Source organism: Leguminivora glycinivorella, chromosome 26 (assembly GCF_023078275.1).
Source record: "Leguminivora glycinivorella isolate SPB_JAAS2020 chromosome 26, LegGlyc_1.1, whole genome shotgun sequence".
NCBI lineage: Eukaryota > Metazoa > Arthropoda > Insecta > Lepidoptera > Tortricidae > Leguminivora > Leguminivora glycinivorella.
In genome coordinates this window covers 508,033-526,489 of record NC_062996.1, presented here as the reverse complement: position 1 = coordinate 526,489, position 18,457 = coordinate 508,033, and the positions used below count along the sequence as shown (strand labels likewise).

Sequence of the window (18,457 nt, the reverse complement as noted above, 5' to 3'; positions counted from 1 at the left end):
ACTCTACTCTCCAATCACTTATGTGACGTTGTCTCTTTCCAAAGACCGATGTGCAAGTTTTATCGCCCTTTACTGTATTTATATAAATTTATCGGTACCCATAAGTATTAAAAATCTTTATTTAGGCACCTACAGCTATACAGTCAAGGAATTTGATTCCCTGCCCATTTAATTGAATCGTTGTTAGAAATACGTATATAATATTTTATTTTATTCCATATATATCTTTGGTTATACTTACCTAGTATTGAAATGTCAAATTACTTAGCACTGTTTTTGACATTTCAAATTAACTCGACCAAATTATGTAGGTTGCTTATAGGCGTGTCGTCCGAAACTAAACACGTGTTTCTAATTTAGTAGCGTTGCTAATGTTTTATGCATCAACATCATCAAAGCAACGTCTTCATCTAGCTAGATCTTATGGTGAGTTTTCTGTACTACATATATTAAACCTTAATTCGTTTTCACGTTATCCGATCCGATATTGGATGTCGGAAGGATTTCAAGTTGCTTGCTTTTTGCATAAAGTGCAGCTTTTTTGACCACAATTTCGTTTCGCCGTAAGCCTTATATCTCTTTTCGTTTTTGTTTCACTATTGATAGCTAGCCAAGGCGCGTCATAATTTTGTCTATGACAAGAAGTGAGAGGAATAGTTCCCGTCATAGTTATCATTGTTATCAACAAACAATATTTCTTTAATCTTCACAAAACATTAAACTATTTGTTATAAGGGCCCGCGCAGACGGGCGACAAAGTCACTCGACGACTTTTTTGTCTCTGTCGTAACTCCTTGCGACAATTTCAAAGGTGCGCACACGGGAACGACAGCGATGCAACCACAGACTACTATGAAGATACTACGGACGCAACTTTTTCTTTTTTCATGAAATTAAGAGCCTACCCAAAAAACATTTTTGGTACTTCAGAATAAGTGTTTAAAAGTTTTGATGAACTCGTTAGAATTTTACAACCCGGCATCGTTTTCCTCAATATTGTAGGACTATTCTTTTAAATTCTTGTCATATAAAGTCGGTCTTACCTCTACTTCTGAAGAATTGAAATTAAACGACAGGTATCAATGTCGACTTCAACAATCGGAATTTAAAATTATATTTTTTTCGAATAATAACATACGTTCGCCCAGGCGGTTGAGTGATAACTGTCAAAATGACAACCGACCGGCGACTATTTTGTCACCGTGTGCGCACTTGCATTGAAACAAATAGAGAATGAGACAGTTACGTCGCAGGCTTGTCGTCACTCGTCGAACCCGCAGACAAAAAGGTTGCGTCGCAACGTGTGCGCACTTTCATACTAGCCCATAGACCGATCTCCGCAGACAAAAAAAATTGAGTCACCCGTCTGTGCGGGCCCTAACGCATACTTTGCAATTCGCAGGAGATACCAACGCCTGGACTGGCAACACCGACCGGGTTAAACGTCAAATTCAAGCTTCGTGCGTATATCATTTCAATGTGATTTCAATAATGTGTTATAAATATTAAAAATGTAAAATATAAGGAATTACAGTGATGTATCGTATTTTAATTAAAATGAGAAAGTGTTATCATAAGTTTTCATGCAGCCTAAGAAGCCAAATATTGACGAAAAAACTACGCCAACCGTCAACGGAGTAGCGTTCAAGATTTAAAATTATAATTAATTAGCGTTTTTTACAGATGGGTATAGCTTACTTAATATTTAAGTGTAGTTTTTCAGATTATTTGTCTAGAACTAGTAACTGTCATAGGTTATTTTTGTGTTTTCTGTTTGTAAACATTTGAAGTACATAATAGTATTTTAACTTCCATATTTACATTTTCTTTGTTAAACCAACTCGAGATAATAAAACCTTACTCACTGCTATCCCGTGTAACTTGCAACAAAGTGAATTACAAAGTTTGTTATATGAAATCTTGTTAACAAAATCAAGGCTGTGGTTCCATATTCTTGTATCTTACATACAACATACATACATACAATCACGCCTGTATCCCATAAAGGGTCTTGTATGTTAATCACATTATATCCTGTTATAAGCCCTATTTAATATATTTTAACAATACATTTAGGCTTCAATATCTCACATGATGAATAATGTTACAGAACAAACTAGCAAGGTTACAACACACCGGGATGTGATGGTGGCTAGAATGAAACAAACACAAGCCTCAAAAATCAGCAATCAGCCAACCAAGATGTCAAGTAACACAAGCCTCAAAAATCAGCAATCAGCCAACCAAGATGTCAAGTATGAAGACCTGCAAGGACAACGGGATGACCTCTAGGCAGTCATTGATCGGTTCCAGCAATGCCAAGAGATACATGAGCAGGCATTACAACGCATCCGGGACCTCGAGCAGCAACTGCAGGAGTCGGATTCAAAATGGTATTGCAAGTATTGCTCCAGGAACTCCGCTCTGGCTGAAAACAATTTAAGTATATTTGCTGAATATAATATATTTGATTTAGATGTGGTTCATGACAGTGCATCATGCTCCCCAATGAAAGACCCTGTAGATTTAAAACAGTCTGTGCACATAGAGGGCGGCAGTGATCCCAGAGTGACGTTGAAAGGGTCAAATAAAATTAAAAAATATCTAAAGCTAAGCAAATTCAAAATACATCAAAATGTAACAGCTGCCTTAAGCGATGAGCTTCTAAACTGTCAATACCAACTTGACCTGACAGCACAGGAGTTGAACCATCGCTCCGATGAATTTCACAAATTAGAATTGAAACTAAAAGACCTGAATAATAGGTATGAACTGACAAGTAAAGCATTACACGAGTACATCTTTTGTGAATAACGTTCTAGATCCATCGAGCGTGTACCCTGTGTGCATGGACTCGCCTGCGCCCGCTTGTTCGAGCCGCGCCCGAGCCGGCTTAGCCCCGCTCCCACAAGCCCGCGCCCGTGCGCCGTCGCGCCGGCTCCGTCGCCGTCGAGCCTTCTGCAGCTGGCGCTGTCGCGGCTGGCCGCCGAGCCTCCTGCAGCTGGCGCTGTCGCGGCTGACCGCCGAGCCTCCTGCAGCTGGCGCTGTCGCGGCTGGCCGCCGAGCCTCCTGCAGCTGGCGCTGTCGTAGCTGACCGCCGAGCCTTCTGCAGCTGGCGCTGTCGTGGCTGATCGCCGAGCCTGAGCCTCGGCCGCCGGCCCCCCGCCGCCGCTCCGCCCCGCGGCGGCATTATATATATTTTTTTCTTTAGTTGAGACATCAAGAGTCTTTTAAAACTCTAAAGTTATTTTAGTTATTTTTTATTTGTATCAGTTCGTTTTTTTCTTCATCATGTATATTTTTTTATTTTTTTAGATATACCTTGACACTTAGAGACTCTATACAGTATCTCTAACATCTCTTATTAAGCATAGTAGCTTTGTACTTTGTATAATTTATTGAAATTAATTTCCATAGAGCAGTCTGTTAATATTTTCTTTATGAATACTTTTGCATGTTTATTTTGAAAAAAAGTGGCTGAGGCGTAGGGTTAAAGCCGGCGTAGGTTTATTTGACGTTCATATCATTGTAATATGCCTACTTGGAAATAGTGCATTACGATACAAGTGCGTAAAAATCGACACGAGTTACGAATTTCCTTTTCGCACGTGTATCGTACGACGTTTTTCAGTACAGATGGCCCTCCGAAGTTTAGACCTGACATATACTCGTAATGAACCACTTCTCGCACTAGTGCGTAAAAAAAAACACCATCTGTACTGAAAATAAATATTTCAATGCATTTCAACACTTAGCATGATAATTAAGAAACTTTTCAAAGAATTTAATTAATAAAATTGACTTATAAATCTTATATTGTTTTATTCCACATTCATATATTAAAAAAAATCGATGATGAAATGATGAATGTTGATCATAAATTAGCCGCAAATCGTACAACTTCTGTCTTATTCTGATAATAGTGCCATCTGACTCTGTCGTGCTGATATATGTAGCTGTTTGTGGTAAAACATTTTTATAGTAATAAAAATAAAATAATCTGAAAGTAATACTTCCGTCTTAGTGCGTTTTCACATTATACGATCCGATATCGGATGCAGGACCGATATCCCATATATTTAAGCCGCCATTTTTGATTTTCGCCTTTGAAATCCTTCCTGACATCCGCACTTAGGGTTGTAATATTTTACGTAGCATATTTTGCCTATTCTGGGATGTACGTCCAAGATAATTTAGAATAATCGTTAAAACTTGTGCAAAAAAAAAAAAACAAATACTAATGATAATGAATGTGCATATTGAGAGTCAAGAGTATTGTACGCCAAATTCTGGCAGATTGTGATGTTACAAAATACTAACCCTATCATCAATTCATCATTTATAAAGTCGCCGTCAATAGAATTTGTGAACAATGTAAACAAACCTTGTACGTTGTCAAAATGTCTTTAATTTTCATTCTAACTCATCAGATACTGGCTAAATCCAACCTTTGAAATAATAAAATTGTGCTAAAATATTGATATTTTGTATAATGGTTTGTTTACATTGTTGGCAATTTCTATTGACAGCGATTTTAACTACTCACATTCGAACAATAAATAAATTGAATTTAAAACTTATCTTCAATATGCCAACTTTGTTTAGCATGCAGTGTTGTGCATCTTGCATACGCGCCATCTACCGGATTATAATGTTTGCTATTAGTCATCAAACGTACAAAACACTTCCCATGAATTGAATCTGATTCAAGTACCCGATTGGTAAAAAATGACTTAATTGTTTTTGTTAATTTCGGTGTTATATAGTGATAATGTTGTACGATCATGTTCCAAATTTTGAAATAATACGACTTAGGTCATTTAAATGAAATTATTTCGTGAATTGAACAATACCATTTGTCGCGAGAGTATAGTAATGCCATCTATTGTTTTACGAGTCAAACATATAAAACGATGTACTGAGTTACACGTCTTCCTTTATTTAGTTTAGTCTATGCCATAAGTCACGGCCAGGTATAGCCCCGGCGATTATCGTTAGACTTACAAGCCACAGGTCACGGGTTCAAATCTCCATTATATACATATTACAGCTTTTTTAATTCATTTTTTTTATGTTTTATTTATATTATAAGTTGATAAGTACAAGCTACTGCAATGACATTTGACAAGGACGCACAATTCATAACAAAAATGTTTTAAAAATCTGGGTCTAAATTGCATTTATAACATTCTTGTTGATGCTAATAACGTTAACTTCTTATCTGCTTAGGAAAAAAATCGTTCATGCCATAACCAACTTAGTGTATAAAGACCTAAGTATCAAAATTGAAAATGGAACTGCGACACACTAAAAACTCTTTATTAAAATACCTTTTGTCATAATATGCTCAAATGACTTAAATGTCAAAATGAATTGCGAACGAATATTGAACGAATGGAGCCGCTACCAGTATATAATAAGTATGTAGGTATTAGATATTTCCAATTTATTCCATAAATAGAATTACCTAAAAAAGGCCGCAATTTTACTTCTTCATTACATAAACTTTAAAAATACCCTACTGTATCATCTTTATCTTGGTCACTTGTACTACGTTTATTACAATAAATGTATGTAATGTATGTATGTGTAAATTTCCTGACATGTCATATCTTGTTGTCACAAAGAAAAATTTACAGGGCTTCCAAGAATCTCGAGCTGGAAAGATACAAATTAAAATATTTTCTATGAAAATAATTAAATTCGACAGCAGACAACCCAAAGGTTAATCGGATTTATTTATTATAGGCATTTGTTTTAAATTAAATACCAGTGGCTCTGATCTGATAGTGGGATATTCTTTGAAATTTATTTTCAAAAGGAGATTTAATGTTGGTAATGCCATTATTGCCATTCAAATAATATTAGAAGTGTCTACGCGAGTGTCCAAATTTAATTATAGGATAGCACATATTGAAAGTACTGTAATATGGGTACAGAAGCCTGCCTATTGAAATATAAAATACATAGCAAAAAGTATAGAAAGAACCTACTACTTTTCGACTTTTTATTTACACTACATACCGACCATACAACTGACTCTAATTAATCTTGGTTTTCAAAAGTGTAAAATGTAGACCTAAGTGCGTTTTCGCATTATCCGATCCGATATCGGATGTCGGACCGATATCCCATACATTACAGGTGGAATCTTGGATTCATCTATTGATATCCTTCCGACATCCGTTATCGGATCGGATAATGTGAAAACGGTCTAATAGCGACTCAATTAGTTTTTGTTCCTTGACGGTCATTAATTTGAACTAATAAAATTATTTATTTAAATCTATACAATTACAACGAGTATTATAATGTATTATACATTCATTTTGTAATGTAATCCAACGAAATAACTTATAGAAATATATTCTACCCTTTTTGCTTGTTTTCCGATTACTATTTAGCCAATTTTTCATTGAGTCATACCATGGACTTTCAATAGGGACTGAGCTCACACTTTTTTTGCCATAATAAATTGAACTTTATCACCGGTGCAGAAAAACGTTCTTATTAGGATAGTAAAAGTGTATCCACATGAGAGGGTCAAAGTTGAGGCTGGTGTCCCTCTCGCACGTGTGACCAGTGTTAAAGAGATTACTATAGTAGTAGTGTTTTTACCTGTATGATAACTAAGTTAATAAACTTCTTAAATGATTTTTGTATTATATCGAGGCAAGGATATTAATACCTTGTAGCGAATTGGTAAGTCATTATTATGAAGCCATAAAACCAAAGATTTGCGCAATTAAAAAAAACCTTTAATTCGGTATTAGTAGATTTGGTAGTAACTTTGAATATTGACTGGTATCCCCAAATAATGACAGTGATGACGTCATTCAAATAATTTTGACAGTGGCAATAAGTGCGAGAGGGACACCAGCCCCAACTTTACCCTCTCACGTGGACACACTTTTTGGCCTAACAACTCAATCTAGCTTAATAATATATAAATCTATGAGTCATACCCACAGAACACCCCACTAGAAGCCAAATGCAAGCGATATTGTTCGAGACGCAAATCACCAATCCTTGCGGGGTGAGGCGGGCGCGCACGGTGCTGCCATTGGTCGTTTCAAATAATGGCGCGCCTTTATGATTAGCAGTAGGGATGGGAATGGGACATGTCTATTATAGACAATGGTACCGGTACCAGTACTGTGGTGAATTTGTTTTGCAACAAATTATAATATTATAATTAAATTATAATAAGGCCTAGTTACCCTTCGGGTTAGAAGGTCAGATGGCAGTCGCTTTCATAAAACTAGTGCCTACGCCAAATCTTGGTAGTAGTTTCCAAAGCGGACCCCAGGCTCCCATGAGCCGTGGCGAATGCCGATGCCGGTATAACGCAAGGAGGATGATAATTGTGATAGCATCTCAATAAAAATCATTCTAGTAACTAATAACTAAACTGTGCATTTTTACTTACGTTTACTAAGTTAAATAACCAACTAAATATTCTAAACTAATCAATGAACTAAATACCACTACAGACTCTACAGATTCTAGATAATTATTCACTATTACAAATCTGCTTTCTTTTATATTTCATAAAATGATAGCACATGGTACGAACGGCAGTACGAAGTTCCCGCAACAGACATAAACTAACATGGCCCCATGCCTAGTCGTTTACGTGAAAGGGATAGCATATCACATTGTTAACTCGGTAAAGAGGGATGGACGCGCCTCGGCGCCGCTCAGCACAACCATATTGACCAGTATAAATGAACTCCGCGGACAATAAACAATATTCAACAAAATAATTAATTTGACTTAACTGTGGAATGTTGTTCCATCTTTTTTACATGTAGAAGTGTTAGAAGACTTGCCACACCACTTTATGCTGTAAGAGACCATTGTTTGCAACCAAAATTGATTATTTAAGATTTTTTCCCGAGCGGACACGGACACTGTTAGCGGGTCGTATACTTGGGCGCTACTGATCGGTGTCGCACGCGTTCAAACTTTTATAAACCTGATTTGTCGTATGCTTGGTGACCGCGAGTCGCCCTGTAAGGGCCATCTTGTTGTATTGATCTGTGGTCATACCGGACAACTGTCACTGTACATTTGTAATCCTTATTACAAGGGCATAACGTCTAGCGATGGTTAGCTAAGACAGAGTATTGCGGTTGCGGGGAGGAACGATGTTGAACCTTAGGTTACCTTCAATCAATACTAATACTGAAATACAGTTTTCGACCTTATTGCATTACATGTGTCTAATAACATTTTAAAATGGCTAGGGAATTAAATATCTTGACTGGACCTAAATTACTCACAGCGTGTAAATAAAATGTTATATACAACAAAAAAAACAATATTTTAAATAAAGGGGGTAAAAAGGCGGTAAAAGAAAAATAAAATAAAAATAAAAACCAAAAAAAGTTCATTTCGACTGCCGGGGATCGAACCCACGACATCAGGACCGTCCGTCATTTTACGTTACGCTAGTACAACCTGAGCTATTTAAGCAATAGTAATGGCGACGAAATATATTATTATACCATGATGTAATGAAAATGCGGTTGAACACATGAGTCACTTTTGAAATAATGCAGGAAATTACATCGTCAATGGTAGAGAGTTTTTGTAGGTAAGAAGAATATGAAAATACTTATTTCAGTATGTGGTTTTAGCGCTTCTTGGCGAGCATTTAAAGGTGGATTAATTTTTATTCTTCTTTATTATGATCCTAACGAAAAGTCTGTTCCAATTTTTTTGCTTATGTAATTTTTGCCGTGAATGTTATTCCGAGCTAGTAAAATATTGAACATCCGTCTTGTTTTTGGGGTGGTTTCAGTTTTCATAGTGTTTCAACACATAATGTATATACAAAACAACCATAACTTCACTTGTCCTTTTATTGCTTGTGTCATAACTGATTTAATTAGTCCGCTTTTTGCTACTACGAAGTATCATTCATAAAAATAGGTGGTTTCTTAATGTGTTATAAAGGTCATAAATTAAAGTAGTCGAATTTAAAACAAAAGTCCTGATTCCATTTTCGCCTGATTTTTAGTGAATTAAAATAATATTTTTTTTATTCTATTATACGTTTTTTGTCACAAATTTTGGTGGCTTAACTAAAAAAACTATTTCAAAATACCAAACTTAATTTTTGGTGACATAAAAAGTACTGTTATAGAATTAAGTTATTTTCCCAGTAGTAGCAAGACCGGATGGTTCCTAGGCTACTAGTGTAAACGTTTTCGTACGATAATCGCCAGGCGATTATCGCATACGATAATGTCATACGAGTTTCTCGACCAAAACGGGCGAGAAACTCGTACCATCTAAATGGGGCTTAACTCTCTATAATTTTCATAATTATTCAAACTAAGAATCGTGCCTCGATTTTTAGCGCCACCTATTAAATACTATCATAACTACACTGTTGATGCCTACAATTTTTTTTTTTTTCAAAATGTGTATTGACGTGATATCATGAAAGACGGACAAACAAACAGACACGCACACTTTCTCATTTATAATACTAGCTTTTTCCCGCGGCTTCGCTCGCGTTAGAAAGAGACAAAATATAGCTTATGCAACTTTCCATGCCTTCAACTATCTCCACTTAAAAAATCACGTCTATTCGTCGCTCCGTTTTGCCGTGAAAGATGGACAAACAAACGGACACACACTTTCCCATTTATAATATTAGCAGTAGCGGCTCGCCCTAAAGTGCGCTTGTGCGGTGCACTCCCAGAAATTATCACAAGTAAATTATAGTAATACATCTGTTATGATACCTCTAATTAATGTATTATTATTTTAAAAAAGTATCGCAAAAAAGTTAAGCTCAATTAAACAATTACTTGTATTTCTTAACAGTTCATTAATCTGACTATTACTCCGCCAACTCCCTTCCTACAATTTCATACGCACCGCGCTCAACGGAGCGCTTTCGATTGCGCTCCTATGGAAAAAGATTCAGTGCATTCATCGATAGAAAATTCAGTGAGAGTGAAAGAGAAGCTTAGACACAGCTCCGCGCGTGAGACAGACGATTATCTATGAAATATTAGGTAAAGCGGGAGCGCCGCACCGACCACAGAACTATATCAAAATAGAAGGAAGAAGTATCCTATTTAGTACTTCGCGTGGCAAAAAGAAGACTCAACGACCTCTTTCCTCGCCGCAAACGACAGTCTGCGTTGTTGCTCTTTTGTTCATTGCAGCCTTAATTTAACGACCTCGACTTGGCGTGCATTCAAAACGAGCGATATCTATATAAACATGAAATAAGTGTCTTAGCAATGCGTGTAATAAAAATAATTTAATTTGTTCTTAGATTACGAGCGATGTAAAAATTAGCTATTCAAACTGTCGAGTCAACTCATATTCGTGACGTCAAGTGTCCATGCAAAATGTTACACGGTTGGTCTTGTCAACCGCCGAGCTTGTTCCTTCTATCTCGGTATAGGTCTGTGCGTTTGTCCTTGATTACCATCTTGTTGCAGCGCGCAGGCGCGATGCGCTTCGCGGTCATCCGCGTACTTATTTCGCGCGCTATTTTGTAAACAAGTTGTACGGCACCCGCAGGAAATACGATTTAGACTTAATTTGAAACCGCATAATTAAATTGTTTTAATTAAGGGTAAGTGTAAATAATTTCAGTGTGTGAGAATGGATGGATGCAACGTGACATAAAAGTGTGTGAAAAAACTTTAGCAACCCGATTAGAATTAAAAGTCCAGTGGTTATGTGAATGTGACAAAAGTGAAAACTGTTTGGTTTTCCATTTCTTTTATTTGGAAGTGGCGCGGACGACGGAGGTGGTGAGTGTGCATGGACCGAAACCCGTCTCAATGATCGGTCGTCAGGAAATATGCAAGGCCTTAGATTCAGCATATCGAAAATCCACACAGGAGTACCGTCCTACCGTCATACTAGGTACATACATGTAGGATCTTGGTGCTCACAATAAGAGTTTGAGTGAACACCCACATATTATAGCCACGAGCCGCCTCTGAATATTAGTATGGATTAATATGGATATAAATAAATATTATAGGACATTCTTACACAGATTGACTGAGGCCCACGGTAAGCTCAAGAAGGCTTGTGTTGTGGGTACTCACACAACGATATATATAATATATATGTCGGAGAATGGAATATTTCATCTAATTTACTGTTGAAAATGAGAAATGTTTAGTTAATTTATTATTTTTAGGCCATCTAGCGCCCTTGTATCACACTAAGTTCTCAGAGAACGCAATACTTCACTAAGTTTATTGTTGGATTATGGAAATGTTTAGTTAGTTATTATTTTTAGGCCATCTAGCGCCCTTGATGAATACTATGTTGTATCATGTGTTTGTTATTTTTAGAAAGCTAAGCTGACGTCGTACAGCAGCTGTGATAAGTTCTTTAGTGCCATCTCTTAGTGTGCCAGGGTACCTCTGAGATAGGTACCTGGACAGGCTCGGTCAGCCGGTAAAGCAGTTCTGCCTTGGTATTTTCAAAACAGAAGAATAAAAACAGAAAACGGTTAGACAGATGGTTTTTGCTGAAAAATCGGTGGGCCGATCCTGTCGGCCACTAAATTGTTATTTTCTGTAATACGGTGTGATGTTATTAAGTTTCTAACGTTTGGTTTATAGTTCTTGTTGTTTCTTATTGTGCGAACAAAGTAAACATAAGGATGTGTTGAAAAGCTGTGTTTGATTAACTAGTTAACTGCCCGAGAATAACCCGCCCGTACGAAGATGAATAACGAATCTAATGGACCCTCCCCGGTCCAGTTTCCGACATATATATAAATACTTATATACATAGAAAACATCCATGACTCAGGAACAAATATCTGTGTTCATCACACAAATAAATGCCCATACCGGGATTCGAACCCAGGACCGCGGCGCAGCAGGCAGGGTCACTACCGACTGAGCCAGACCGGTCGTCAATTATGGATTCCTTACGATATAGTAAAACGAACCTGAGGTCAGCAAGTAGTAAGCAGATTTCTTGTTATCCGGTGAAGTCCTTGTGTAGGATTTTATGTGAGGCATCGCTTTGTCCCGGTGAGACGATTTTGCTTTCCATTGACTGCAGAACACAAAAGGTTTTAGAGAAATCAGTTTGGGAATTTAAATAAGTTAAAACCGAAATAAATTACACATATGAAAGAAAAAACCGGCCAAGAGCGTGTCGGGCCACGCTCAGTGTAGGGTTCCGTAGTTTTCCGTATTTTTCTCAAAAACTACTGAACTTATCAAGTTCAAAATAATTTTCCTAGAAAGTCTTTATAAAGTTCTACTTTTGTGATTTTTTTCATATTTTTTAAACTAATGGTTCAAAAGTTAGAGGGGGGGGGACGCACTTTTTTTTCCTTTAGGAGCGATTATTTCCGAAAATATTAGTATTATAAAAAACGATCTTAGAAAACCCTTATTCATTTTTAAATACCTATCCAAAAATATATCACACGTTGGGGTTGAAATGAAAAAAAATATCAGCCCCCACTTTACATGTAGGGGGGGTACCCTAATAAAACATTTTTTTCCATTTTTTATTTTTGCACTTTGTTGGCGTGATTGATATACATATTCGTACCAAATTTCATCTTTCTAGTGCTAACGGTTATTGAGATTATCCGCGGACGGACGGACGGACGGACGGACGGACGGACGGACGGACGGACAGACAGACATGGCGAAACTATAAGGGTTCCTAGTTGACTACGGAACCCTAAAAAGTGACCAAGGCCTCCAGTGCCTGAGGCTGGAATCGAACCAGCGTACCCTGCAATCGCGGCAGATGCCTATTTCCGCTCGGCCACCCAGGTCACAGCTGCTGAGGTCGAAATTATCTCTCATATGAGTAATCTATACAAGGACTCGTAGCGCCCTCTGACCATCCCTAGGGTAGAACGGTATGGTTCTCGCCCCCCATGTGAACCAAACTCAGGTTGGTTTCAACACAGCTCGAGAGATGGCGCTGCTAAATCAATTCTAATTAACACAAGTTAAATAAGTTGTTTTTGCAAAAATTTCATTTTTGGCACTAGCTTTTATCGCCGACTGTACCTTTCTTTCAACAGTCATCTACTGGTCTCCGAGACGTTTCTATAAACCCCTTACTCGATGGGGATACGACGTTTCATAACAGAGTTCCTATGGCCACCTTTCTGCTCCATCATCAGATCAGCTCCATGATACCATAATATTGCATTGTCACGTGATTTACATATGTGTGCAACATTTCAGCTCAATCGGAAACCGGGAAGTGGGTCAAAGCTTCTACGTTTTGACCCAAACTAACATACTAATAACAAGGAAAGTTAAATAAAAGCTTGTAATAATAATAAAAAATCGGTCAAGTGCGAGTCGGACTCGCTCACCGAGGGTTCCGTACAAACTTTCAATAGTTGAATCATCAAAATGTTATTCATAGAACTCTACAGATTTGACTAAATCCCTCAAGACTCAATTTCCCACACAAGTAATATTTTAATATACAATTATTGTTAGACAACGTAATATTGTCTTCGGTTACCGCGATAGTTACTCATGAAATAAAACTATGGAAAAGATTAAATCGCGTATAATGAATTTAAAATTCATCCCGACGTTTCGAACTCTTTACAGCGTTCGTGGTCAACGGGTGACTGAGGAAAAATTACAATGTGCAAAAGCTACCCACATACAAGAAATATTAACGAACCATGACCACATATAATATAGATTTTTTGTTAGACAACGTCCAAATAAAATCAAGACTATTCGACTTCAATAGTTTACGACTTACGACATGTCGCAGTCGCAAGGACGCTCCTGAACCGACCTCATTATATCAGGGAAAACGCGATGTAGGAAATGAGCGTTCAACGTACAGCGACATCTATCGGCAAATTGAGCAGACTAATGCGCGCGAGCTAGTATGGAAGATGATTTTTATGGAATAATTGTTTATTGCGTGAACCGATTTTAACCATTTCGCCGGTAGCAGGTAATTTCATTGTTATTTTGTTAAAAAAAATACAGGTACAATAAACACCCGCAAGGGTGTTGAAATTGAAAATGTAAATCTGAAAGGTTTTTTATCACCGCTGGGCGAGTAACTATAAACATCGCGTCTCTTTTATTTGCACGGGAGTGCTTATCTTTTGTTCGTTTATATAGCCGATAGCTCATAGCTTACTAGCTCGCAGTGGGACCAGTGCCTTAGAATGATTCCCATGAGTATTAGTTGTCTGTGTAAAGATGTACAGTCAACGATAAAAGCTTAAACCATTTTACTTACTAAAGAAAACTGTTGAGCCAGGGCTGTTTGAAATGTGCTTCTGCAGCGTACGGCAAGCAACCGCCTCCAAGGAGACCATCGTGGGACTGCTTAACATTTTCTGAAATATACATATTTATGACCACGGTGTTTTCCGATCCGATCAAAGAGGATCGAGTATTATAGAGAGTTACTGTCGAAGTAAAATGTGTAATCACAGTGCATACTCGACACAAGCTTAAAACTTTTGAACCTCACTTTTGACAATTTGGCCCATATTGATAGCTTGATATGTGTTAAAATGTCAAATATTAATATTAGCGCCATCTAGCCGAGCGTTCCCCAAAGGTGTAACGCCATCTAGGCCACCGTACCTTTTTCTCTGGGGCTTTGAGGTACGTTTTTTAGACTTTATCCGTCTATACGGAGTTACATATGTCTTTGGTAATTGTCAGTCATTCAAGTAAGAAACCTATTTTAAAATAAAATATAATAAAAATCTCAGATGTATAAGTTAGTGTCCAAAAACTAAAATTAACTAAAGCAAGCTATTACAAATGAACTCACCTAATGAAGGATATATCAGTTTTAACTCTGGAGGTTGCGATAACGTTTGAGGCTGCTCCTTTATTTTCGTAAAGTGATGAAGAAAGTCACCCGTCAGCCATAACTGTAACAAAAACGGACTATGAAACTCTTAAACATACATACATACAATCACGCCTGTATCCCATAAAGGGGTAGGCAGAGCACAAGGGGTTGAAAGGAATCCAAATTGTGACATTGTTAGTGACAGGTTGCCAGTCTGTCGCCTACGCCATAATTTAAACTATTAAACTTGAATGAAAAATGGTAAATTGCGGAACGTGGGACGTAAGTTGAATATTTTTACGCCCCGAGTTATTTATTATTATTATTTATTATGAGCCTATTGTGTCCCACTGCTGGGCAAAGGCCTCCCCCTTCTTTCTCCATTCTTCTCGATCTTGAGCTAAAACTGGCCAGTCTGTCAAAAAGGAGTCCAAGTTATCCCGCCATCGCCGGCGAGATCTGCCGGATCCTCTGTTCGACTCATGGGGCTCCCACTCCGTGGCTATCTTGGCCCACAAGTCATTCGGCATACGGCAGACATGTCCAGCCCAGTCCCACTTTAACTTGGCCGCTTTTCGAGCTACACAATGTTTTTCATCAGTGATTCATCACACTTGCAGAGTACAAACAGATACAAACAACAAACTAAAAAACTTTAGAGATATAAATGACTCAAAATGTCACAAATAAAGATAACATGTATACCTAATTATTATAATTATCCTTAGTAGAGATGGGCCGAATATGGACTTTGCCGAATACGAATATTCGGTTCAGCTCTTACCGAACCGAACATTCGGCCGAATATTCGGTTACGCCATATTTTTAAAGGGGATGTCAATTTAAATTATTAAATGATTGATAATGGTTACATATGTTAATAGAACTATGTTTTTATCATTTAGAGGATAACTTAAACTTAGTTAAAACAACTCTGAGCTCTTCTCAACTCTAAACTACGGTTTTTGAACTTTTTTACAAAACAATTGTATTTATATTTTGACATAGGTTTCTCTCTTTTTAGCAGTTCCTTAAAAAGCTACTAAAATAGGAGCTTATTATCCAGTGGAATACGTAAGATCTTCATAAGTTATTTACTTTGTTTATTCGGTAAATATTCGGCAATGCAACCGAATTATTCGGCCGAATACGAACATTGAAAAACTTGCCGAATATGCCGAATACCGAATATTCGGCCCATCTCTAATCCTTAGAGATGTAATCGGGTCTCCAAGAGTCAAAATCATGTTAAGTATGAACTAAAGAAAACATAACCTAACCACAAAATTAAAATTTTGAAAAAACCTCCGACCGCGACATAGTAGACCGATTTTCATGAAAGATGGCTAAGAACACTCCCGACTAACTCAGCTTTCAGAAAAAAAAAACTAAATCTAAATCGGTTCATCCGTTCGGGAGCTACGATGCCACAGACAGACACAGACAGACAGACAAACAGACAGACAGACAAACGGACAACACCCCTTCGTTTTTGCGTAGGGGGTTAAAAAGATAAGACGACAAGAAATAACAGAAAAGAAAATAAAAGGAAAGAAAAGAAACGAAACGAAAAGAAAAGAAAAAATAAAATAAAAGAACAGAACAGAAAAGAAAAAAAGAAAAGATACGGTAAGATCCATACTAATATTATAAATGGGAAAGTGTGTGTGTCTGTTTGTTTGTCCGTTCTTCACGGCAAAACGGAGCGACGAATTGTCGTGATTTTTTAGGTGGAGATAGTTGAAGGGATGGAGAGTGACATAGGCTACATTTTGTCTCTTTCTAACGCGAGCGAAGCCGCGGGCAAAAGCTAGTAAGAAACAAAAAGAAAAGACAAGAAATCATACCCGGGGTTCCTTCCCATAACTTCCGATGCTGCTGGCTTGGGCCAACAGCGGCCAGCGTTGCTGCTCGCTGCGAGGAATGCTGCAATGCTGCCGCAGCAGCGATCCCACACGCGTCATCCCGAACTCCATGTCGAAATGGCCGCCGGGGGCCGACGCTACTAGGAATACGCTGTCGACAAAATAGTACATTACATCAGAGGCCGGGAAAAGGAGGATTTCCGGCCAAGTGGGTATATACGGCCGTGCGAGCGTGCGAGCGAGGCCGGATAGGGATACGAGGCCGGGAATCCGTTTTCACACCGAGGCATATATGTCATAGTGCTTTTCTCAAACATACAATGAAATAAATAAAAAATGCTCTAAAGGACAATATTTTATAAAAAAGTTACTTTGCAGGCCTAGGCCTAAAAAATAATATGAAATCCCTTTACAGTCCTCTCGAGTTGTTGCGCCCAAAAAGCGATACTTCCCAGCCCATTTTAAGGAACGTAAAGACAATATTTCATTGCATGTTTGAGAAAAAATGATTTAAGTACATATGTAAAAACTTACTTGATATGACTGAAATCACACTACAGTAGGTACTGACGCTGTTACTTACCTGTGATAGGAAAAATGTCTATCATAGAGTATATTGCATAGTATGATGTCTATGGCCCTGTTACGATTTTATCATTTTTGTGTTGCAATTAAATATCACGTAAAGATTAATTTCTTATATTTTCGTTGACTTCTACTTACAAAAACCGGCCAAGATCGTGTCGGGCCACGCTCAGTGTAGGGTTCCGTAGTTTTCCGTATTTTTCTCAAAAACTACTGAACCTATCAAATTCAAAACAATTTTCCTAGAAAGTCTTATTTAGTTTATAAAGTTCTACTTTTGTGATTTTTTTCATATTTTTCAAAAGTTCAAAAGTTAGAGGGGGGACACACTTTTTTTCCTTTATGAGCGATTATTTCCGAAAATATTAATATTATCAAAAAACGATCTGAGGAAACCCTTATTCATTTTTATATACCTATCCAACAATATATCACACGTTGGGGTTGGAATGAAAAAAAATATCAGCCCCCACTTTACATGTAGGGGGGTACCCTAATAAAACATTTTTTTCCATTTTTTATTTTTGCAATTTGTCGGCGTGATTGATATACATATTGGTACCAAATTTCAGCTTTCTAGTGCTAACGGTTACTGAGATTATCCGCGGACGGACGGACGGACGGACGGACAGACATGGCGAAACTATAAGGGTTCCTAGTTGACTACGGAACCCTAAAAATGACGCCCTAAAGCTGCAAGCTGGATGGACAGTGGATTTTATTGAGTGCGTTTGACACGCTAAGTAGATGCTTTTGCATGGTCTATGATATGATATATATCAAATCTGTGTTTTTTTTACAATATTACATATAACATACATTAATCACGCCTGTATCCTATAAAGGGGTAGGCAGAGCACATAAATCCATTTCAAATCTAATTTAATTTAATTTTAGTAGTTTAATTTGTGTTATGTGTTGTATTTTAATATGGGCTCAAGGTCTGAAATAAATGATATTTTTTTTTTTTTTTTTTTATAAATACTAAGTTTCAGTGCCACTCTTGGCAAAAAGGGGTTGATAGAAATCTAAATTGTGACATTGCAGTGACAGGTTGCCAGCCTCTCGCCTACGCCACAATTTAACCCATATCCCACAGTCGACTTCTACGACACCCACGGGAAGAAAGGGGGTGGTGAAATTCTTAACCCGTCACCACACGGGGCAATACAATATTGATG

The 18,457-nt window shown here is 37.6% G+C and overlaps 1 protein-coding gene across 1 annotated transcript in view; it reads right to left on the bottom strand.

Annotated features, from left to right (window-relative positions):
• The window catches only part of LOC125239935 (probable tyrosyl-DNA phosphodiesterase), a 31,634-nt gene that overhangs the window by 6,084 nt on the left and 7,093 nt on the right, over positions 1 to 18,457 (bottom strand). The window contains exons 10-13 of the mRNA XM_048147712.1: positions 16,674 to 16,842; positions 14,803 to 14,905; positions 14,257 to 14,356; positions 11,951 to 12,060 (exon numbers count right to left, since the gene is read on the bottom strand). Coding sequence (XP_048003669.1) covers positions 11,951 to 12,060; positions 14,257 to 14,356; positions 14,803 to 14,905; positions 16,674 to 16,842 — 482 coding nt within the window. The remainder of the gene's footprint in view (positions 1 to 11,950; positions 12,061 to 14,256; positions 14,357 to 14,802; positions 14,906 to 16,673; positions 16,843 to 18,457) is intronic.